Source organism: Apis cerana, linkage group LG8 (genome assembly GCF_029169275.1).
Source record: "Apis cerana isolate GH-2021 linkage group LG8, AcerK_1.0, whole genome shotgun sequence".
Taxonomy (NCBI): Eukaryota; Metazoa; Arthropoda; class Insecta; order Hymenoptera; family Apidae; genus Apis; species Apis cerana.
In genome coordinates this window covers 11,419,416-11,445,142 of record NC_083859.1, presented here as the reverse complement: position 1 = coordinate 11,445,142, position 25,727 = coordinate 11,419,416, and the positions used below count along the sequence as shown (strand labels likewise).

The window sequence follows — 25,727 nt, the reverse complement described above, 5'->3', positions numbered from 1 at the left end:
TACGAAATGAGCGTTATAACTTGGAAGCTTTGAAAAAAAAGAAAAAAAAATGTCTTCTTTCTTCTCTTCACACTTTTAAAGTGTTATCCGAAAAAAATTCCATAAAATAGCGCGAGTGAAACACGGAAGTTGTTATCTATGGACCAACATATCCGGCGTAAATGGAACGCAGACATACGTAAAACTACAACTTTAAAGTTAAAAGCTAGGTTTCGTTCTAACCTCGTTTAATATCAATTTGTTGTCAAACGCTAAGAAACAAGATTAATAAATACGTTTTATCGTCGCTGTTTAATCAATAACATTTGTGTAAATAAAATATTCTGTTTTGCGAAATGATGTATACAATATTTAGTGGTTTCGTAATTATTACGCGACACATTAAAAGTAAACGCGAACGACGAAAGTTTATGTATTCTAAAAGCTTCGTTTCATTTTGTAAAGGTATCTCCTGTATTATCCGAAAAGAGGAATCCAATGATATAAATATTTTTTTCGAATTTAAAAATTTGAAATTAGGTTAGGTTTAGTTTCGATTCATTTTGTGCAAGATGGCAGATCTTGTAATAGTTTCTTTATATATTCAGCATGAAAAGGAGAATTCAATAATATATACATACAAAAATTTGTATCCTAAAAGCTTCATTTCATTTTATAACGTGGTATCTTGTGTATTTTTCGATACGAAAAAGGGAATCCAATGAAAAATGTTTTTTCTCGAAACTTTGAGGTTAGGTTAGGTTCAATTTCGTTTCATTTTGTGCAAGTGATAAATCTTGTAATAGTGTCTTTATATTCAATAAATGTTCAATTTATACAAAAATTTATTTTGTATTTCGTGTACTATTCGATACGAAAAAGGGAATCCAATGACACAAATGTTTTTTCTCGAAACTTTGAGATTAGATTAGGTTAAGTTCAATTTCGTTTCATTTTGTGCAAATGATAAATCTTGTAATAATGTCTTTATATATTCAATTTATACAAAAATTTATATTATAAAAATTTATTTTGTAACGAAATATCTTGTGTATTTTTCGGTACGAAAAAAGGAATCCAATGAAAAATGTTTTTTCTCGAAACTTTGAGGTTAGGTTAGGTTCAATTTCGTTTCATTTTGTGCAAGTGATAAATCTTGTAATAGTGTCTTTATATTCAATAAATGTTCAATTTATACAAAAATTTATTTTGTATTTCGTGTACTATTCGATACGAAAAAGGGAATCCAATGACACAAATGTTTTTTCTCGAAACTTTGAGATTAGATTAGGTTAAGTTCAATTTCGTTTCATTTTGTGCAAATGATAAATCTTGTAATAATGTCTTTATATATTCAATTTATATAAAAATTTATATTATAAAAATTTATTTTGTAACGAAATATCTTGTGTATTTTTCGGTACGAAAAAAGGAATCCAATGACACAAATGTTTTTTCTCGAAACTTTGAGATTAGATTAGGTTAAGTTCAATTTCGTTTCATTTTGTGCAAATGATAAATCTTGTAATAATGTCTTTATATATTCAATATATGTTCAATTTATACAAAAATTTATATTATAAAAATTTATTTTGTAACGAAATATCTTGTGTATTTTTCGGTACGAAAAAAGGAATCCAATGACACAAATGTTTTTTCGTTTAGTTTCGTTTCATTTTCTGCAAGATGATAGATATTGTAATGGAATAGTGTTATATATTCAATATGAAAAGGTGAATTCAACGATATATATACATGTAAATATTTTTGTACAGAAACTTTTGATTTAGGTTAAGCTTGGGTTAAGTGAATGGAAAGGATATTCGAAGTTGAAAGACAGATTATGCTCGCTTAAATCACTGAAATCATACCGATAACTTCGTTAATTGTGAAATTGGTGCAAATATTCGGACAATTGAGATCCGTTGAAAAGATGCTATACAAAAATTTGCTAGAAATGCACACATGTATAAGAACAATGACGCAATGGGATGGATCCCTTTGAGCAACTATACTGCAAACTACACCTTACGTAAACCTATGAAACGTAATGAAGAAAATTTCTTATTCTAACGCAGTTTCTGCTGTTCTATCGATGCTCTAACCAATGATCCCTCGTTCGTCTTGCGTATAACGAAATCTCCTAACCTCAATAGCATCTCGTACAGTAAGTTGAACAATTTTTAATGCTTCGATAGCATTCCTGTCGAATTGCCAACTTTCGAAACCATGTAACATAAGTTGTAAGAGAAGGCATATAGGGAATGAGATGAGAAGTTTAAAATTAGAATTGTATGGAGATGGTAATTGCGTGCATCAACGAGGAACACTGCTCGTAGGAAAACTTTTAATTTGGTCATTGAATTAAATGAGAATGGCACGTTTATGCGTATATGTCCCGTGTATATACGTACACGCGCACACGTGTAGCTCGCCTCTCCAAATAAACAGCCCTCTATGATATTGGACGAGAAATTAAACTTTTGATCGTTCAGCCGTTCCTTGGAATGGGTTTTAAACTCGAAAAAAAAAAGGAGGGGGAAAAAACCGGTGTTTTCGTCGAAAAAGGAAAACGGTTGGCAACGGATGGTGGAGTGGGGGAGTGGCAGGAGTGGGGGAGTGGGAGGAGTGGGGAGGGGCCTCGCACGAAAACACTTTAAAAGTACGTATTCTATGGAAAAAAGGCAATTGCGCATATAAACGAAACACAGTTTCTCTTGGGAAACTTTTAATTTGGCCGTTCAATTGAACGCGAATCTCGAATCTTCGCCTCTTATATTTACACGTGTATACACGTGTATCCGCCGCGTTTGTATCGGCGTTGGCGCGGCGATCGGTATAAATTTTCTGAAACGATTGCAGATATTGCTGACCAAAGGAGCAGAATTTCCAATAAAGCAATCCGGAAGGAGTGTACGCGTTCTTTCTGTCAATGTTGGAAGAAACGGAAAATATTCAACCGGAATGCCAACAAATAATACGTACGTTTTACAAATACCGGTTCGGCGGGGTATATTTGAAAAGTTTGATTTTCACTCTCAACCGACCCATCCTCGTCTTTTTATCATCTCTTCAAACGTATCTTCCTCTCTTGAGGATTATTCCAATTTTTCTTTTTTTTTTTCAGCCTTTTTTAACGACATTCATATTTTTCAGATCTTTCTCTTAAACTCTCGGCTTACGCGAGGTGAGGAAAATTAAGAAGGAAAATTAAGATTCACGTCGATTCAAGAAATTTAATTTTCGAATAAATTTCGAAAAAAATATTTAACCCCATGTATTTTTGTTAATATTCTCCGCATTGTAGAATATTTACAGGGGAAAAAATACACACAGATGTATTCTATTATATTGCCAATATACAGGTAACTTAAATATTTACGCAAACAAACAACGGCCTCATATACCGTTGTTTAATTAAAAGATTTATACGTATGTATTGGGTATGTACATAAAAAAAAAAAAAGAAAAAATTGAAAATTTTATTTTCACAACTGAAATCTACGATTGTTATTGCATTTAATATTTATTTTTTAGCTTCGAGCTATCAATCTCTCGAACCCCATCCCACCCCATCCGTGGTTATAATATCCGAACGCGAGGAGAGCGAGAGAGAGGGAAAAATAGAGAAGATTTTTGCCACGAACTAAGAAACAAGAAAAATAAAAATCGGGGAAAAAGAATCGGAAAGGAATACCTACCATGGTCTGAGGAACATATTGTCAACGATCCTATGTGTTCGAACCTACCTTATCCTACAACGAAGCCTATTCGCCAGTTTATTATTATTTGTTCGCGAGACGTGGGCTTTCTTTCTGTGTCCCTTGGTACATAGAATTCTCTTCGGTATCGGATAATCCTTGGAAAAAAGGTATAGACACGTGTTCACGTGTAGGAACGGTATGGCGCGAGCAACCAGTGAAATTGGAATATACGTGTACATTCTTCCTTTTCTTTATCTAGACGATTCTCGACCCTCTCATTTCCATCCGCGAAAAAAGTGACGCGAGATAACACGATCTGCACGCGAAAATCGCTCGTGAAAAATTTATAACGCGGACCGTTCCACATTCCTTTTTCCCGAATCGTTCGAAGGAAAAAAAAATACATGTACGTATACGTGTGTATTAACTGGACGAAAACGTAGGAAAACGCGTCCATTTGCATCGATGTGTTACAAAGGTGTTGCAACATTAAGCGTGAAAATCAATCGAGCTATAATAGTGGTTGTGGATCGGTTATTGACAATCAATGTATCGGTATAAACGGGCGTGTAACACTTAAATTCACTCGACCGCGGTATAATTGACTCGGCGAATATCAACTCATATGTCAACAACTTCAAAGGGAATTATTTGAATCGATCGAATGTTATCCGACGTGTAACCGCATTCACTGGAACAAGTTGATTAATCGTGGAATACTACCGGGGAACACACTCAAACGGGGTGCACACCTATTTACGTGATGTTCCATAATTGAATTGGAGTAATACCGAAAATCAAGATAAATTGTGCGATTATGCCATTGCACTCCGGTCGGGAAACATACTCGAAAACGAAACATAAAAATTTGTGTTTTCGACCGCGTTCGTCGCTACGATGTACGAAACGTCTTCCATCTGCCGGCGATTGTTGTAACAAAACGTCTCAAAGAAAGCGTAATAGTATACCAGCTTTTCGAAAGCTATTCCATAAATATATCATTTACGAGTGATAAATGGAGAATCGAGTAAAAGAAGTTTCGCCCGCGTATGAAGATAGGCGGATGGATAAATAAAGATAAGGAGGGAAGAAGATAAAAAGAAGGGGGAGATAGAATAGGAAAAAGAAAGAAAAGTTGGATTCCGTGATCCAACGGGCGGGATGAGCGAATCTCTCGAACCCTAATCTTGGGTTTCCCTTCGTACGAGAAATGTCTCGATGCTTCTGATGGTCTTGTTAGACGGTGGATTGACTTCCTCAAACTAGCTGCCCAACTTTCCACGAGATACAGAGACTTTTGAGCCAACTTCCGTGGCCCTGTATATAGGTACGCATTTACCATCGATTGGTAATGAAGCTTGGCTCTCCTTTCATCGATGAAAAACAATCTAATATCCGTCAAGGATAATTAAACTTCTCAAAAAAAAAAAAATTATCAATTTCATCCGAGATATTATAAATTTTAAAATAACATTTTAATGAAACGTAAAGTTTCGTTTTCTTCTCTGCGAGTTTTCTTCTTTTTGGCGAATCCAAACTGGATTTTTTAAACGATTTTCAACTTTCCATCGAAAACAATTTGTCCGAATAATCGTGTTACGTAAAATTCCTTACGTAAAAACAATTGGAACGTAATTCTCCAACTCCTATATTAGATTCGCAGGAGAAGTTAAATTCATCGGATGAACGAACGTTTACGTCTTTTTTTTTCTCCTCTCCCTCCCTCCCCCTCCCTCTTCCCAGGTGAAATAACTCCGTTTCTAATTGTAGGACAAAGAGCGGCATTCCCAAGTCCAACGAGTCCAATAATCCGAGTGAGCAAAGACGAGCTATGACGAGGAATTTCATCCAATTATTATATCCGTGGCTGAGTAATAAAGTGGGCGAGGGAGGGGAGGAGGGGAGGAGGGGGCAAAGTTTTCGTTAAGCCAGGGCTAAAAATGGAACGAAATCCAGCGGCAATCGGGCGGAGACGTTTCGAAGGAGATGCGGTTTCCCCTCCACTCTCCTCCCCTCCCCTCGCCTCCTCTCCCCCTCCCCTCCTCGGTTGGCCCGGCGTCATCCTGGAAACCGGTTTTCCGGAGCAACGGAACTTCTTCTCAGTCAGGAATTACTATCGTGAATTTCATGGCAGGATGTTCGTTAGCAGGATTTCTTTTCCCCTTCACCGACCAGTCGGCCACTCGACTCGAGTGCATTCTTATTCATCCGTTTTTCAGTTATTGTCGGAATCCTCCTCCGGTCTCTACCTCACTCTCTCCCTCTCTCTCTTTTTCGAGCGCGATTCATCATTTCGTTTCAGAATTCATCGTCCTTCGAAGAGGAGGCGAGCTTCCGGTGCGATTGAATGGAAGAAATTATATCCTCGAAAATCTCCTTCATTTTATCGAATCTTAAGAAACGCTTCGTTATTCCTGATCGTTTCCTCCCTATTTTTCCAAACTACGCAAACTTTTCGCGATACGTTGCGTAGTGAACTTTGTACAGTAAAGAGCATAAAGAGTGTTACTCGATATTTTAAACATATCGTATTACAACTTTAAATTTTCAACTGTATTCGAGGTTTAATTTCAATTTGGCGAAGAAAAAATTTTTATTGCAAGTTTTGAGGAATTATCGTAAAGAGGGAAAACTCTAATCTTCGAATGTATATATTTAATTTTTTTTTCCATTCTTTTCAAAATAAATTGACATTGACGCGTTGCGTAATTTCATCGATCCTATTTCTTCACTTCGATTCCAATTAATTAAAAAGTTTATTTGAAAAAAAAATACTAGTAATTTATAGATAAATTTACAAGCACGGAATTCTCTTATAAGATCCAAATTTATCGCGCGTTTGTTTGCATCAAAAGCTCGGAGGCAAGATCTATACGTATTATTACAAGAGTGCGACGATTTCGAACGTTCTGTCGCACTCCGTTCTAATTTCGAGTTATATTTCATTCGCATAACTGGGAGACCTTTCCAGAATCCATACGGAACGTGTCGTTTGGACTCCAGCTGGTCCCCAATCAACGTCGTCTCGCTTATCAAACTTCCAGCTCGCAACACGCGGACTGAACGACCAGGTTTGAGATGCCAGTCTCGAATTTGCATTTCGACTCACCGGTGCTCCCACGACAATAAGAGTGCAACTATGATTTCGTGCCATGAAATTCCATCATAACCTCTTTCTAAATCTCGTTTGGTTAACATGCATCGTGCGAGTTTTCTTCCTTCTTTTAATGTGTAAAGAAAGTAATGTAATTTAATGTGTAAAGATATATTTTTCGTGACTTACAAATTTTTAAATGAAAATCTTTCGTTAAATTTGGCTTCGGTTTCTACGAGCTATTATAAATAGTGCTATATACGAAAAAGGAGAATCCAATAATATAAATGTTTCTGGAAATGGAAGGTTTTCTAGTTTAATTTAATTTAGTTTAATTTAGTTAGGTTAGGTTTAGCTTCATTTCATTCTGCGCAATATCTTATAATACAAGATATCTTTACGTACTCAATGCGAAAAGGTTATGTAGAAGAAAGTCAATAGTGTGTATGTTTCGTGCGGAAAGTTTGAGGTTATATTACCATAGCGATAATTTTATTTATTGTGAAACCAGTGCAGATAAATAAAAATTTAGAAATGTAAAATAAAAATATAACGATACAATGTGATCAAGAAAATTTGTTTTTCTGCAGTTCTACTATTTCTGCACTAGCATTTTCATTTTTGCATATTGATGCTGTCGACGAACAATTTAAAAAGAATCGTTCATATAACCTCGTGTTAATTTTTTTTTTTAATTAAAACAAAAGAAAAGAAAAAATGCTGTACGACACGTAAGTTACTTAACTTTCTCTTAAAAATTCTTCTTCTTTGGTGTTATTAATTTCATCTTAACAAAATTTCTTAAAATTAATTACAGGGAATGAGGCTAATCCTCTAGCACTCGGTCTCTTCGCAATTCGTAATCCCTGATCGTGAAATCCCTTTTCAAGGATAATTACATTCTATCATAGTCAAAACGAGATCTCATTCCCCGCGAAAGTTCTGAAAACTCGTCAAGACAATAATGATTATCTATGTAGTCAATTAGGGAAGTGTCAGCTCCCGATTCCTTGGCAATCTTGATAAGGTTAATTAGAAATCAAAATGAAATTCTTTATTGTTCGATCTAACCTTTTACCCGATTCTAAATTCACAAATGTCCAGATTAATCGTGAATTCTAACTATGAAGCGATAAAAAATAGTTGAAATTGAACTATTCTAAAGAAACCAAAAAATTATCACATTTTTCATTATCAGAGAACAGAATACATAGATAACAGAATTGTATTCAAATGAACATGTTTAAAAACATAATAATAATCGCAAATGTAATACCAAGATTATACGAATAAATATTATTCAAGGATTTTTAATAAATAAATATTTAAAGTAATTTTTAACTAGTTACTTTTTCAACAGATTGATGCTCAACTCTGATTCGATTTTAGAAGAAAAAGTATATTGTTCGGACATAACCTATAACATCGTATCTACGTAACCAACAATCGCACGGAATAAAATAATGGCGGATCCTCTCGTAATTGGCGAACGAAATACACGATATCATGTATCCGGATACTTTGATATATATATATATCATACATATAATATATATACTCGATGCTTACATACGTAGAGATTCTGTGTGGAGCGTGGCGAGAAGAGACGGAGGCGGGAAGGGTAGGGTAAAAATTGACGAAGTCTAGGAGGCAAGGGCCAGAAAATGCCCCGAGCTGTGCCTAATGAGCTTCCTGCAGCATCGAGTCGTCGCCTCTACGGGCTGCCATTCAGGATCTGTGACAGCACGGTGATTCAGAATTCGAGCGAACGAGATCCGAGGTAGGGACGAGATTCGCCAAGTCGGTGACAATCGGCAGCTAGCGTGGCTATTGTTTCAACGAACCGAGCCTCTCTCTACCCTACGAGAGAAACAGGGAGAAAGAGAGAAAGAGAGAGAGACTTTGAAAACGTTTTAATAACCCGCTCTTCCCTTGGTGGATGCCTTTCTGTTTTTTCCTTCGCCTCGTTCGTTTCTTCCTTTAACCCGGGAGAGAAGAGCCGACTCGCGCGCTCTGAGTAAGACTGGTAAACTCTGTTGGTAATTATGCGTGTTCGAATCGCGAGAACGATGTTTAAACTTTTCTTTCGTGTATCGCTTCGTGTGATGATGATGATGCGAGAAAGACTCATCTTTATCCGTTCTTAGATAAATAATATCGAATCAAATATTTGAAATTTATTTTTCCCCTTCCCCAGGTATTAACGATCCTGATAAATAATTCTCGATCAAATATTTGAGATAATGTCGAGGAGTGACTTTTATTATTGCAAGCGATTTTTCACGATTACCGAATAAGTTGCGGCTCTTTTTCTCGTTTTTACACAATTGAAAGAGTGCGTTTGAATAGGATTCCTCTCTCCCCTTTCCCCTTCCCCCGATATTAACACTCTTGGTAAATAATTCTCGATCAAATATTTGAGACTCGTCAAAAATTCGAAGAAGAGAACTTTATTAACTTTATTAAGCCTTTCGTTTTTTCTTTTTTTTTTTTTTGTGGTTTTGATTCTTAAAATTGAAAAATGTATTTTAATAGGACGAAGTAAATATGATATTTTATTTCTAGAGATGAAATCCGAAACAGGCGCAAGATTCAGTAAAAATATTATCCAGTAAATATTTTTTCAATTTCCGCCAGGATGGACCGTAAGTCGCTGATTCGATTCGATTCGATTTTCCAATTTTTTTTCGAATTTATCTTCCGTATATTTTCAATTCGACGCGATTTTTTTTTCATACGGATTATGAAAATCTCTTATCACGATAATATTATTGTAATCAATTATTATAATCTCCGTTTTCCTTTTTAGAATTTAAATCCGGATGGTTTCATAGTTTTTCATAAACGAGAAATTAAAATTCTTGTTGCGAAACCGCATGAAGAGCATGAAGAGACAAGAGGCGAAACTTTAATGAAATAATATCTACACCTTTATGGTCTATGGGTAAAGTGAAAAACACAAAAGAATTAAATCATCGTTTAATTTCCATTAAAAATAAATATCCTAATAACGAATCGATAAAATGGTAAATAATCTTCTAAATTAAATGCGTAACGTATATTTACAAACATTTAATATTTACTTGTACATCATATAAAGTAATCTTTGGAATATAATACATAGAAAATATTAATAATTTATATTAATTTATTTCCATACGTTTAATAATTCACGTATCCTACAAGCCTGGTAGCGAAATTAAATTACAATCTCGTACTAATATTATTTGTTAAAACGTTGATGATACATTAATCGAAAAGATAGATGCGTGTCCGCTCATTACAGTGTACGATGAGCACATAATTGCACACCTATATCTCTCTAACGTACAATTCATGTGTCCATAATTCCGTTCGAAATCATAAATTACACGGCAATTGATTTGCGCACACAATTTTGTGGAATCATCTCGAAATAATGGGTTCAGTCATAAATATCGGTATAGAAATTTCCCGATGGAATTAGCTGTTGGTACGACACATCCCCTAGGGAATTTCTCTCGAGAATCATTGTTCCGAATCAAAACGATGCGGTTTCGAAAGAAAAGAAAAAAACTTTTCTCGCGTACGTTTAACCACAAAGACGCGATTAATTAAAAACAACGGTTAATTACGGTTGATTCAATTTTCCACAATATTATTATCCCTCCTTTCCTTTAGTGCGTTCATTACCGACGTTTCTTATTTTACGATAAAACTGCACCATCTCGTATATTCGTTCATTCGACTAACCTCAAATTCTTTCGTTTCTTTGACGTTTCTCACTCGACTATTCCATCTCTTCTCCTTCTTTATTCAGTTTCGTTCTCGATTCGCGCCTCCTCCTCCGTTTACTATCGATGTATGATGGGGAGATGTGCATTACCGCGCTCGCATCGTCTCTGAATTCCTATCTGCTTAACGGGAGAATCCGCTTTACGTTCGACAGTTGGACAGAGAAGTGGTATTGCCTACTGATAAATCAGGAAAGGAGGGGAGTAGGGAAGAGAAAGAGAATCTGTATGAACTTTTACTTTTTCATCGAATGGTATTAAATTCCTGAGCTTAATGTTCATTTATATCCGAAATCAATTTTTCAATTATACGTATAATCGGCCAATAGTATCCTTCCGATCTTTAATTCATAATTTATCAAAGATCCGCCATTTTCACGTATTGCTCGAAATCCGATTCTTCATCTATTATTATTATTTTTATAGCGATGATAACAACGTGTTTCAACATTTTAAAAGGGATGTTTGATTAATAGCCAAAAGATTAAATCTTGTGATTCTCGTGTCGCGAAATAAATCAAAAGTTGTAATATAAATCATTGATTTGTAATAATAGACATTATTGGTTAATTATAATTAAAAATACAGAGATATCGATTTGTTATTTCATTTTAGACTAATATTAGTTTGATTTAAATTCCCTTTTGAAGAAAAATTTAATGAAAAAAGTTCATAAACGCGTGAGATAAAGTGACTTGATAGATCAGTAACGTCACATAAAGAAAGATAGATTGCGCTGGCTGTTCAGTATACTCTAGAGCGAGACTCTAATCGTCTCGAATATTTCCGTAATTGCAAATGTTGATACAAAAGAGGTTTCCGTAATAATTTTTGGAAAATAAATGAAGATAGAGAATTTAGAGAATTTAAAGTGAAAAAAAGTATAATGCGAATATTCTGAATAATTATACTGGCAGATAATTATTTCGCAGTAAATCTTGTTAGTATTTAATACACACGTTATAACCTAGAAACTATGCATGAGAGAATTATATGTTATAATATTGTTTTATATATAACTTTCAAAATTATTGCTTTTTGAAACAAACTAATATTATTTCGTGTAATAGAAGTGTATTTTAACAAAGTGTACTTTATCGACAGTTATTTTACTTTATTACTAGAATACTTTATTCAATAATACGATTAAAATATGGAGTAACGATCGAAGCAATTAAAAGAAAAAGAGATCTCGAAATCCAGAATGCTTTTTTTTTCTCTGTTCTTTTCACGTAATAACGATATTCGTTTAATTTGCACGATATAATGACAAAGAACATAACATTCAACCATTCTGTTTATCGTTAACTTCCTTCCAGTAGTTGCAAACAAATATGCGACACGACCGTGAACATCGATCCAAGTTTGGATGAAACTACTAGAAGAGCATCGTGTTTCGTTGGAATTTCAGACATGATGTACATAGTAAATGTGCTAGCTCGAATAACGGAATAACAATACCATAACAATAGAGAACTTACTCTCCCCAGTCAGAATTTCTAGTTAAATAGTGTACAGGTGTGGCCATTATACATGTACGTATATCTGTATCGTATTTTTAATAATATCGAAATAATATTGTGGAAAAACTTGAATATTTAATTTTTTATTTAATTAAATAGGATTATATTTTTAATTTAATTTTTTATTTAATTTAATAGGATTTAATTTAATTTTATTAATTTAAACTTATTTAATTTAATAGGATTATAGCTTTATCTTTTTTTTTTTTTTAAGTAGAAAAAGAATACTGAAATTTAATCATTGTTGCGAAATATTTTTCTAAAGCTAATCACGAATTTCTAGTAATCTGTTTTGCTTTAAGAGAAAGATCGTTCGAAATTCTATTTCTTAACTAATTTTAATCGCAGTTAACATTAAAAAATACGTCTGCCTGCTCTAATTTTATGCACAAACAATGCAAGACTGCGGTACAAATAGCCCGCAGACTGCGTAATTTTATACAATTTCAAATAGCCGTGACGAAACAATGTTCCAGAGGAAAAAAAGAATTTTAGGAATTGAGGAAGAGGAGGAGTACTTTTCAACACTTTTACACGTATATTTATTCTCTTTTTCTTTCGTCACATTTATATTTCGAAATATTAACTCAACTTTCGATCTTCTCTTTCCCTCAAACTCGCTTAATTATCAAATTTTTGCAACGATGAATCACATCTAATCCTTCACTAGATCATATTTACAACAGCATAATTGGTGCATTAATTTTTGCAATAAAATATAAATTTAGAAGTCAATTCGTATATAACATTGTGCGCGTAATACGATTTTAAATATTCGATTCAAAAAAAGAAAAAAAAGAAAAAAATCTTTTAAAAATTGATATTGGTAAATATTGCATCTTCCTAGTTTTAGGATACATTTCACAGAATACAGGTTGCAAGAGCACTTATCCGACGCGAATACAAGCATTGACAGAAATATCGGGACGCACTATGAAAATAGATACGTGTTTTATCGAACGATGCGGGAAAATCAAGGAGAAGAAGCGATGACGCTTCGAGACAATAGATGGAAACGCAAGATTGCTGAAAACGGTAGGAACAAAGAATAAGACATTGGAGAGAAAAAAAAAAAGGAGGGAAGCAAGTGGAAAAATGAAGGGACGGAACAAAGAATATACGCGGAAGAAAAGAAATCGGGAAATGTCTAAAGACAAGCATGACTTTAGGTAGAGAAAAAAGGAATGAGGTGGAAGTATAAGTTCAATGAAGAGAAAAAGCAAAGGAAAAAAAATCGAGTGTTTCTGAGATTATCCGTGAAAAGAGGAAAGAGAATGAAAAGAATTAAAAATTGGTGTCGCACCGTCTTATGCGTTGCACGATTATGGAAGAAAGCGATAATTGGAAAAAAATGTTTTTTCGTATTTTTTAAATAATTTTTGCAATTATTTGATCTTACTTCGACGCTAAATAAAGTATATTATTGTTAAAGTAAACAATAAAATACTCAGCTTTAGATGTAACTTAGTAAATATAAATAAGAAGAGCAGTAACAGCAATGTAAAATATCATTTAAAAATTAATCAATTTTCTAATATTTGAAATTTTTATCCATATTTTTTTATAAAAGATAATAAAATGTTTGTTAGCTTTAAATATAACAAATATAAATAAGAAGAGCAAATATAAATAACTGCATTATAAAGTATCAAAAATTAATTAATTTTTTAATATTTGAAATTTTTGTCCATATTTTTTTTGTGAAAAATGTTTAAAATTCGATTTTTCGTTTTAGATGATTCGTCCATAAACACGTTTCATTTATATCTGGTGTTTATACGAGTGTACACGAGTATTAAACATGTTTTTCTTTAAAATGATTTTTCCATACTTAAAAAAGTTATCGAAAAACATTCAGTATTGCAAAAAAATGACACTTCTTATTATAAAAATAGTATTTCACATTTTACGTGCCACTTTCTCAGTTATATTCTCCTGACACAAAATAAAAATTTTGGACAAAATTTTCTACCCCTATAAAAATTTACAATACGTTACGAACGTTTCTGTATTTGGCGTTATCTGTCCGATTCGAAATGTCACAATCTATGATCATGTGCTTGTTAATTCGCGCGTCACTTCAATCATATTAATTGATTTTCCGATTGAACAATTGGCCCATCAATACAGTCTTTTGACAATTAATGCAAATAACTGTAACAGCATTGCGCATTCCGTGTCGCCAAATATCAAAAGTGACATCGTTACAAACGCACCGATTATTATCAAAAATAATAAGAGATTAGAGAATTATTCTAAAATCAATAGAAGTCGCAAAGTTGTAGTTGCTTTTGGAAACTGGATGATCGATAATTGTAATGTAAGACAAAGTCAATGTTACACTTGGAAACTTCTCCTCTATTGAACAGCACTGGCGCACCATTTGAATCCCAGGATCACGTTGTTGCGGCACGAAATATTCGTTGAACGATCTCCCGACCTGACTTGAGTTGTAAATTAATGCAATCGAGTCTCTTTGAAATAAAACTTGTGAGAGAACTAAGGAGAGAGCTTGTTCCAAGAGATATGTGTGTTCGTTCTTAAAGAGAGATATTTGTTTCACAGAATGGATGTCAACGAAAACTTCTTTGACGCTTGAACATGGATACTGGAACGTGTTAAATTAAAAGAGAGGAGTTGGACAGAGACCAAGAAATTGGACTGCGCAAAACCCTAAGTATCTAACTAGGACGAGTGCAAGCAGTGGAAATATCTAAATTAGCCTTAGAGAAAGAAAGAAGATTCTTGGAAACCTTATACCTCGCTGGTGCGCTGCGAACACACGCGTAAAAAAAGATCGTTAAAAAAGAAAGGACGGACGACTTAACTGACGAGCGAGTGCGCAGAATCGAACGAGTGTTTACGAATGTTTGAAAGGAGAATCGGCATTGGTCAGTGGCGAGTGAATTTTGCGGCAGATATATTTATGTGGACGTATTGCGTGTGTAATAGGTCGTAGGGATATAGAGTGGGACGTAACTCAGCATCAGGGGTGACCGGCGAAGCCGAAGCCAAAGCCGGAGCCAGCTTCGCTTACCGTTCCTGTATTTCAGTAATCCCGGCCAACACCGACCCACCGGATACCTCTCCACCTCTATAGATATCCCATACAGAACCGCGCCGCAGCCGTTCCACTTGCCAGTTACTTTGAGGTTGAACAACCCTACCTACCTCCCTCTTCGGCTTCGCATCGTTCTCCTGTCCGCTCGGATGCGATACCATCTTAATCGTGCTAATTCGCGCCCACCCATCACCGGCTGACATTCGCTGTACCGTGAGCTGTAGTCGGTAAACGGAGCTTCCGAGGCTTATGTTCCTGCCGTTCTGTCACATTTAATAAAGAGAGTTAATAAGGAATCTATCGATTCCTATCTCAACGTCAGAGATCGTCGTTTTTTTTTTAGTAACAATCTTTTTTTTTTAATAAAGAAATTATTCGTCGTTGTCTGTCTTGTTAATTATTTCACTATCTGACGTTTTAATGAAGAATTATACGCGAATATATCGTATTTTATTTTTCGTGTTCTTCTTCCTTTTTTTTTTTTAATGTTATTGTCTCCTGGTTAAGTTTATTGAAAAAAATTAAAAGAACGTATAAGTGTTGATGAGTATAACAAAAATATCTCGTTTATGATCCAAAATTGCGATTCTGATTCGTCATTGTATCGCAAAGTATTAAATATATCGTGCAAAATGATATTTGTACATCAATTGAAATAATAGAATAGTGACAAGAATAGTGACGATGTAATCAAGTTCGAATAATTGACGCTATAATAAGTTTATCGAGATTATGGCGAAACACAAACGTTTTCCCTTATTGGCAAACCACATGAAATGAAAATATATCCCATGTGTAGTTAATGAATTTTGCAATAAATGAATTTAATTTTTGTTTAATTCATTTGTTACATATTAATGTGACCGATATACGATAGTGTTGGATAATATTTAATATCGATTAACGATCCAATTTTAATTAAATCAACGTATAATCGTAATTGACGATTAAAACAGATATTTAAACGCTAATAGGATTTAATTACGATGTATGTAAAAATTCTTCACGTAAAATTAAAATTTAGGAACGTAACATCTTTCTCTTTATCTTCAAATCTAAATTTATTAATCGATCTTTGAATCATTGAATTTATTTACTTCACATAAAATATTAATTAAAAACTTCGGTTTGACGAATTGAACCGACGGCCTTAATAAATATTAGAAATTAAATATCGACAAATATTTTTTTTAACATTTTAATCTTCGTATCGTGTTAATATAATTGATGTAAAATTTGCAATAAAATTTCAAATTATATTTATACCGTAATCAAATAAATTGAAATGAAAAAAAAAATGAAATATTCTTTATCACATTATCACATTGAACTTAAAACATCGAAACGTGCCAATACGATTCGATGAAAGGAAAAGGATTAAAAAAAAGTCTCTAAAACTACTCTTCTATTCATAGCCGGTAGTATCGATGTCAACGGTGTTTCAAACTTCTCACTCAATTAACTCGATCTTGTTTAACTTTTAATATCCCGAAAGGAAAGAAATCGGATCGCTTTAAAAGAAATATTTCAGCGAGTTCGCCATCCCATTACGGCATACAATCGGGTCAGTGTCTCGCGGCGTTTGCAAGAGGCTGCTACTTCCAGAAGTCCATTTACAAGTCTGACCCCGAAGCGTCGAAGTAGGAAGGCAGGAAAAACGAGAGAAGGAAACGAATCCACCTTCCACCCGATGAATCATCTCGAGGAAAAGATTACAGCTTGGGTGTGGGATGATTTCCCGGGCAGAAGGAAAGGCCACTTGTTATGCGGGTAGCACGGCCGGTATGACATTCCTCGCATAATTATTACACTACCGATTTTAGAAGGAACTTTCTTATCTATCCCTGACCGGAATATTGAATTACGAGCACCGGCACGCTCCATGGATCTTTCCATTTCCAAATTGTTATTGTCTGAAAAGTAAAGCGAAACTCGAAGTATATAAATTCGAAGATTGGTAATATCGGTAAAAAAAAAGTTGAGTACCGCGAACTAGTGTTAGGATAGATTCGAGAGATGGCGCCTCTCATCGGTATTTTTAGTTCTGGAAAATAAGAAAAGTAACGATGAGACGGTCCAAGCACCGGTGTTTGTTTTTCGGCTGGGATAAATGAAAATTAATGTTCGAATATAATTGGAATAAGACGAAAGTGTGTAAAAGAAGTATCTGTCGAGTACACGAGATGGACTAACTAGTCGAGACAGGACTGATGCTTCGAACCGTGAACAAGCGGGATATAGGTTCCGTCTCCATCCGTCTATAAGCGAATGTATCGAGCACGGTCGGATGAATACGGGTCGTTTGATAAATTTTATGGAACTAAAGAAAAACACAAATACTTTTGCTCAACTACTCCATAGGTGCATTTACCGGGTCCCTATCGTTCGACGTCGATACTTGTTTCTGACAGGTAGCCCGCAGTTATTCAGTCAGCCGATACAAGAACAGGTTATTCGAACGTGCACGTTCCCTCTACTCCCTCTCCCCCCTCCCTCTCGATATACCACTAACGTGTACAACGCAAGCTTATGTAACTTTGATATAGTTAAAAGGGGATGAAGTTGCAACCGGATCTACGTACGTACACGCTTCGTATTTCCTTGATCCGTTCTGATAATATTTCAGAAGGAATAGATTAATGTTTTTCGTCGCAAATGTTTCTCGTTGTCGCATCTATCTTTTTGTTTTAAACTATTCCATATTCTATGGAATATGGTTCTCCATCTTTCCACAAATCGCGGATCGAAAATAAAATTTATTCGTATTTATTCGTTCAGAAATTTTGAACGATTTTTACACGATGTTTCATACGAGGTGTATTCATCTATTCTATTTATCATTCAATTAAATCGGACATATCATTTTTTCGTCGAATAAAATTTTGAACGTGCATATACTATTTCCGAGATTATATTTAATCGCAAATATAATTCCCTTACGTTTTTGATAATTAATTTTATCATTCCAAATTGTACAAGAATTATTAATTCTTACAGATCCGAAAAATAGATTTCTATATTTTGTCAAAGGCAGGAAAGCACGAGTTGATTATAATAAAGGAATAAATTGATTGCGAGAATTAATCGATATCGAAAATATTCATTTAAACGTGACAAATGTTACGATGTGTGCGATTTATCGTCGAGGAGAATCGAATGGCGGAACAAATAGGTTGCCGGAAGTTGGAAAGTTCTGGAAAGCAGTTCGATCACCTTCAATTGTTGGGGAGAAAGGGAGATAGAGGATACCAAAAGCAGACGCATTCCAAGAACGGAAGAACTGTATAATGTTTCTTTGCTCCATTTAGAGGAATTCCTGGGATGTTGGAGGGACCGATGGTATTTGACTCGCAAAACATCTCTTTGTTCTTCGAGGATACCTTTCCCTGACTGATACGAGACGCGCGAAAAGGCACACGATAGAGTGCCGCTTTTGTATTCGCGGTGCACTTCCGTAACGCGTTTCCTCTATCAACACGGTCTACCACGTGACCTCGATCGAACGGACCTCTGCCGACGAGAATACTTGGCAAAAAGCGACGTATTCACTCTTTGCCAGCATTATTAAACCATTAGGATTTAACATTAAACGTTGAGTGGCGCAATTGTTAACCGTGTTTCAATTGTTATTAAATAAGTGAGCGTATTGAATGGGAGAATAAATTATATTAAATCATATACACGAGTGTAAATTTGAAAGGATTATTTTTTATTTAGATTATGCCCAAGTTTTTTTATTTCTTTATTTCTCGCACCGAGAGGAAACACTGGATTCAGACTCTTTGTTTGTTTCAATTCAAAAATAAAAGAATAATGAACTCGATGCTCAAGTTTCTTTATTTATCTTGAATCAAGAACGAATGTGCACTGGATAATGAAGTGGAAAAATAAAAAATATAAAAATTTATTTTTGAAATTATGATACGATGCGATATGTACAGTATATCTATAATTAATTTCAGAAATTAAATAAATGAGAATAATTTTTCGAAAAAGAATTTTGTAACGTGATTGTAAATGTTTAAAAAATTGTGCGTCGCGTTAGAGCGACACCTCGTGTTAATGCAGTCATACATTGGGATTAACTGATGGTACGAGAGAAAAAAATATACTCCACATAAAATACAAAATGAAAGAAGAGAAGACAAAAGACCGATAGAGAAAAATCCGTATTTCCATCGAAACATTTTTATTTCATCAGATACATATTTTCCAAAATATTATATTATCCTTGGCCATATCCAATAAATCCAAATTAACACGTCGCGAAATATATCTATAATATAAAAATTATAACGAAACAATGTATAAAACGTGATATATTTCGATATTTTTCCATCTTCTTTTTTAAATTCCTTCTTTGCACAAGATAAAAAAAATTTAAGAAATCAACACAGGAATTTTGTTCTCGTGGAATAACTTCAGTATTCACGAAGAACACTGTATTAAAAAAAGTAAGAAAATCGTAATTCATTGATTAAATATACGATAAAAGATAAAAGAAATTATAAAGGGAAATCACGAAAGATCGTTTGCAGAAGAAGATACTCTTCAACTTTTTCTTTTTTTTTCTTTGTAAAACGATTGATGGTAATTATTTTTCGTAGATAGCGAGACGTAGATATCGAGCTTCAATGCGAAAGACGAAGAAACTTACTCGTCATTGTTCATCGTGGTGTAAAGCCGCGTGCCACAACACGAGGACGAAACTTAATTCTTGTCATCGTTCGGGAGCGACATTTCTGTTGGTGACATCCTAAGGGTAGTGTCGAGCAACGTTGTTCAGGCATTCTTTAACAGGTTTTGAATCTTTCTCGGAAACTTTTCAGTTAGCTCTGTCGGAAAAGGACTCTCCCGAAGTTCGTCAAGCTGGAACGAGGGCATTACCGGTAATAATTTGAGTTAGTAGCAGTGAAATCTTGTTACTTTGCTTTTCCACCACTGTGAATCCTGAGAAGAAACTACGATACGGTATGTCCGTAGCTCTCCTCCAACTTTCCTACGTTCAACTTTGAATATAATTAAAAAAAGAAAAAAAGGAAAGAAAAAAAACGCAAAACTGTTCGTTGGGAAAGAAATTGTTATTCGAGATTAGCTTCGTTTAAAGTCGCGCGTTTATCTCTCTATGTATAAATTTTAACGGTTTAACGGTTAAGGAAACTTTGTTTCGAGAATAGCGATGAAACAAACGCGTGAACTACTGAAATATAAACGTTCTGTCTTTACAATCCTCTTACGAAAATAAAGATTTTAATAGAAACGTATAGATCGTCTTACACGTGTACAGACCGTGTAAATTTAATTCTCCGTGCGCAAACGTATTTCTCGGCATTTTTCGCGACCAACGTGAATCTTTCGTGTTTATTCTTTTTCTGTTCTCGAAAAAAAAGTCCACGAAAATGTAACCGTCTCGTTAAGATTTATCGATAAGGATTTTCAAGGAAATTCTTTTAAACGGATTTGAAACCTGAATCTTCGAGTTTCGGGCATAAACGAGGCAGATTAACTACGTTTAACCTTTATTCATAATCGAGAGATATTCAAATGCTTTGTGCTTTAAACTTTCCGAAGCCGGATTCTCTATATACGTATTTAACGCGCAATGAACGCGTATAAATTGTGTAAATCGAGCTTAAACGATTAAACGATAAAATATATACGTATCTTTGCCGCGGTAACACGATCGGAGGAACGATTACAGTTTTCTCCGGCATGCTCGCGGCATCGGTGCCTCCTTATCGCCATTGCGTTTAATGCATAAAGCGTAAAGTTGGTATCTCATGCATACATTCATAGATGGCGGTGGAGACGGAGCCGAAAGTCATAACTTACCGCGCGCACCATCCTTCGTCTCCTTCCTCTCCCCCCTCTCGGAGCCAAGTATCGAAATAGAAGCCGCGAAATCACCGAACGGTGACTGAGGCACGTATGACGGGCAACCGTAGCTTTTGATACGCCGTTGAAGCGAGCACGAACCGCTCAAAATTCCATTTCCCCGAGAGAATTCATTCGCTCCCTTGGCTTCATTGAAAAATAGCCCACTTACCACGCTTCGCGGCCTCTTGTTACCATAAATCAATCGCGTCTTTCCGCTCTCTTTCTCTCTCTCTCTCTCTCTTCCATTTCCACTTTACGATTTTTCTTTCTTCCTTTTCCTTTTCTTCTTCTTCTTCTTGCTCTTTTATCCGCTTTTATGCGACCAACTACTATTTCGATCCGGTTTCGTACAGGGAGTTATCAACGTTGCTTTCGATTATCTCGAGGTGTAACGCACACGCTATTGGAAAGTTGATGAAAAAGTGATTTTCTTCGAGTTTTTTCAATTTTAAGTAAGGAGGATAGAGGAACGAAAGCCTATAATCCGAAGCCCAATCGTATGAGTCGAAGGGCTCGAATAAAAAGTTTTTATTACTTTTACGTAGTCGTAAAGTTTCGTCGAGTTTATGGAGAAAAAAAATTCATTTTCCAAAATCGGAAAAAATCGATCAAATTTATTACTCTTCCGAATTACGAAAAAAACTGTCAAAATAACCATCGATTCTCCTTTTCGACGCCTCCTTTCCACAAAAAAAAATGAATCAAGGATATAATGGACTGATTCGAATTAATCATTGAAAATTAGGGGTACAATAGACCGATTAAGATTTGGCATTGAATAATGGGTCAGCCCTCGAGAGCATTCAAAAGTAACATTGGTCGACGATCCATTATGGTTATTCGATTATTCGCTTTATTCCTTAAAGAGATTCGATCGGGTTGCTTGTACACGAAGCTGCAACTTTCCGAAAATTTTTTTCTCCTTTTTAACGCGTCGCACGATGCGTTAATTAAATTTAAAATTTTTTCATCCAAAAAATGGTGGATTCTCCGTTTCTGATTTCAGATCGTCGAGTAACGTGCCAAACTGTCGTCGCAAAAGTGATTGATTCTCATGGCAGCACGGAAACTTGCAGCCCTCTTCACCGCAATTCTGCATCTTTGCTTATGTGAGTGAGTTTTATCCTTTGAAATAATCCACTATTATTATTTTTTTTTTCTCTTATATTCAAGTAGCAATGCATTCGAACGAGGCATGTTGTCATCCCTTTGTCCTATTTTATATACATATTTTCTATACTTATCTTCAAATAGATAAAATATTTTTTTTTTTGCTGAGTATAGCTTAGAATCTGACGATAACTTAGGCAACTTAGGTAAAATTTCAAGAAATATTCGGTTAATTGAAAATAAGAATCTTTCCCCTCAAGGATATATTATCATTGGATTAAACTATAAAGCGAGACGATCTATCTCATCATCGTTTTATTTATATAAAAATCATGGAATGGAAGTAGGTAATTTTATGAAAAAACTGGGAGGGGGAGGGAGGGGGGGGAATCTTTTAGACGAGGATATACCACGTTGCGGTAGAATGGCGTCGCAACAACCCTACAAGGGCAATACATCGTCGTAGTCGCACGTGGGGGAGTTTGTAAAATCCACTTAAATCCGGCGTGATTTAGTTGGGCACGCGGCCTCTGAGCTGAATAGCGACGTAGCCTTTTCCAGTAAGTAACAGAACCTCGGGCTTTTTAGACTGATAGGAACGGTTAAAAAGCCATTCACAGCACCGAACCACCGCTACTTACTTATACCACCACCACACTGATAAATCCCGCGACACCTATGTTCGGCTATGACCCTCGTTGTCCTCGTAAAACTTATTTTTCTATATCGCGAGAAACTGCATTTTAAGGATTTATCCGGTAAGCTTTTAACGGAATGTAATTACGCGAGACACTGTGGCGCCCTCCTTTGTTCAAAATGGAGGAGATGCGTTCAAGATCGCAAGATCGACGAGAGATAATTCTTAGCGAAATGCGAATGTCTCGGCCGAGCAAGCATTTTATATTACCGTGGAAGTTATTACACGTTCAGGAGGAGTTTGTGGTAAAATAAGCGATTGCTTGATATTACAGTTTTTTCACTAATATTCGCCGGGTACATCGTAATGTGAAAATATTACGAGAAAAGGTTATCAGCGTAATTACGTTAAAAAGTTTAAATGAATTTTTTTTCAGGTCAAATAACTCCAGAACCATTGCCAGAATTTTTAGCTCCTTTGGAGAATCACACGGTGATCCAGGGCCGTGACATCTTCTTCACTTGTGTCGTGAATAATCTACATTCGTACAAGGTAGTTTGCGCTTGCTTCTTCGATGAAAGAGAAAAAAAATCAAATGTGATCGCCTTGTTAATAAAGTGCTTTCGGTATCGGTGTCATATGCGACTCGAAAAAAATTTTCCTCCGAACATAATCGAAAATACGAATGCGTTAAATGATTCACACTGTATATAAAAGAGAAATTTATCGCATTATTATTATCCATTAAGAAAAAAACAATAAAAATTTTTTACCATAGTTTGTTATACGTCTTTGTTAGGTGGCTTGGATGAAGTCAGATTCTCGAGCAATTTTGGCAATACATACACATTTAATAGCACATAATCCAAGACTCTCGGTTACGCATAATGGACATAACACGTGGAAATTGCACGTATCGAACGTTCAAAAAAATGATTCCGGTGCTTACATGTGCCAAATCAACACGGAACCTATGCGAAGTCAGGTGAGTGAAATTTAAAAAAATTATATACACGTATATAACATAGATGATATTGAAAACAATATTTGCCATTTTTGTGTTGCGGCTCTCTTGTGAGATTCACTTGATTAATCTTTCCTCTCATATTTTTATATAAAGAATATAAAAATATTTCTACGTTTGTTAATTAATTAATTAATTAACGAAAATGAAAATGCAATAATTCCTTTGAGAATCGTCACAGAGAAATTTGTTATAGTAGTAATAATAATTTTAACTTGAAAATTTGAATTATTCTATTTCTAGAACGGATACGTGGAAGTGGTGATACCACCGGATATAATAGACGATAAATCTGCCGAAGGTATGGTAACTCACGAAGGTGGTGAAATAAAGTTAAAATGCGTTGCAACCGGTTCACCGGAACCTACCGTCACGTGGAAACGAGAAGATGGACGGAATATCATTCTCCGAGAAGATGGACAAAAGCAATGTAAGATGTTTAGACTCGATTATTATATTTTTAATAATATCGTTATAAATTATTAACAAAATATTTACGAATAGCAGTGTAAAAGTTCATGATATTGTAATGCGCCATCACTATATTATTTTGCATATATAAATAGATATATTTCATTTTTTAATTTTATCTTTCAGCGTTAAAATCTTACGAAGGTGAAACTTTAGAATTAACTGGAGTTCTTCGACAAGAAATGGGCACGTATCTTTGCATAGCAAGCAACAATGTACCTCCAACAGTCAGCAAACGTTACTCTGTACAAGTTCATTGTACGTATATTTATCAGAATTAGAATTATTGTATAAATTTTAATTAGAAAATCACGAGTAAAAGCAATAAATAGGGAACAAGATTTTTAACAATTTATAAATCGTTCTAATTATTTATTTAACATTATTATACTTAGACAAATAATATAGCCGTTCATTACAGATCAGAAAAATAGTAGACTTACAATTCAGAGAGTAGTATAAGTCTGTTATAGTTAGACAAGTAGTACAAAATTATCGCGATCAGACTAGTAATATAGATACGTTATGATCAGACGTCGTCGAGTATCACGTATCCTATTTTATAATACGATACAATATAGAGCTGTTTTTATTACAGTTTCGCCTGTTATAAAAGTAACAAATCAATTAGTAGCAGCCCCAGTCAACAGCGATGTTGTTCTTCAATGCCACGTTGAAGCTTCCCCACAAGCATTGAATACTTGGCATCAAAATACAGGTAGATAAATGATATACGAGTGTAAGTTACTACTCGATGCTCACTTACTATTTCACTGGTAATAAGAAGGCAAGACCGGTTACGAAATCCCGAATAGAATTTGTATTGAGCTCGCGAATTCTATAGGGTTAACTATTGATCCGAAAGGGAACTTTAACCCGATTTCATTAGACAGCGACTAACTCTTAAGGAACATGACGCGAAGTAATACCGCTATTTTGTCCAATTGGGCTTCTAGAATCGATTATGTATAATATGTAACAATAGGAACAAGCAAAAATGAACGAGATTGCATTGAAAATTGCATGCAAGAAATGTATTTAACTATTTCAATAGAATCGTTATTATGAAAAATATTATAATATTCTTATTTTCGTGCAGGTGAAAAACTACTGCCCAGTGAAAAATATACAATGTCGGAATATGCATTGAACGAGTATTCTTGGCAAATGAACCTTACCGTTAACTCTTTAGAGAAAAAAGATTTTGGAGAGTACGTTTGCTCATCTGTAAATGCTCTTGGAAAAGCTGATGGTATTGTTCGTTTGCAAGGTAAGTATCGCTTTAAGAATTCCAATGATGTTTTCTTGCATTTATTTACCAATATTGCAAGTGTTTCTTCGTATATTCCTATTTAATATTTGATTTGATTTAATCGAATTTAAATTAAAATTCCAATAACATTAACTTCGTGATCGTTTATTCGTAAAATTATATAAGTTTAAATCGAAAAATTACGTTCATATAATATTGCAT

At 34.7% G+C, this 25,727-nt stretch overlaps 1 protein-coding gene across 12 annotated transcripts in view; it reads left to right on the top strand.

The window, feature by feature from the left end:
* Positions 1-25,727, top strand: part of LOC107999967 (lachesin) — a 74,588-nt gene that overhangs the window by 43,242 nt on the left and 5,619 nt on the right. For 7 of the 12 annotated variants that reach the window (XM_062078984.1, XM_062078977.1, XM_062078985.1 and 4 more), the window contains 7 exons: positions 22,018-22,120; positions 23,195-23,310; positions 23,558-23,743; positions 24,026-24,212; positions 24,380-24,511; positions 24,852-24,971; positions 25,353-25,523. In XM_062078984.1, coding sequence (XP_061934968.1) covers positions 22,066-22,120; positions 23,195-23,310; positions 23,558-23,743; positions 24,026-24,212; positions 24,380-24,511; positions 24,852-24,971; positions 25,353-25,523 — 967 coding nt within the window. In that variant the 5' untranslated portion in view covers positions 22,018-22,065. Of the gene's footprint in view, positions 1-2,841; positions 2,961-3,135; positions 7,509-7,594; positions 7,805-8,137; positions 8,558-19,707; positions 20,036-22,017; positions 22,121-22,543; positions 22,682-22,711; positions 23,115-23,194; positions 23,311-23,557; positions 23,744-24,025; positions 24,213-24,379; positions 24,512-24,851; positions 24,972-25,352; positions 25,524-25,727 lie in introns of those variants that run through there. The other 5 variants (XM_062078979.1, XM_017060040.3, XM_062078978.1 and 2 more) reach the window with 5 other exon arrangements.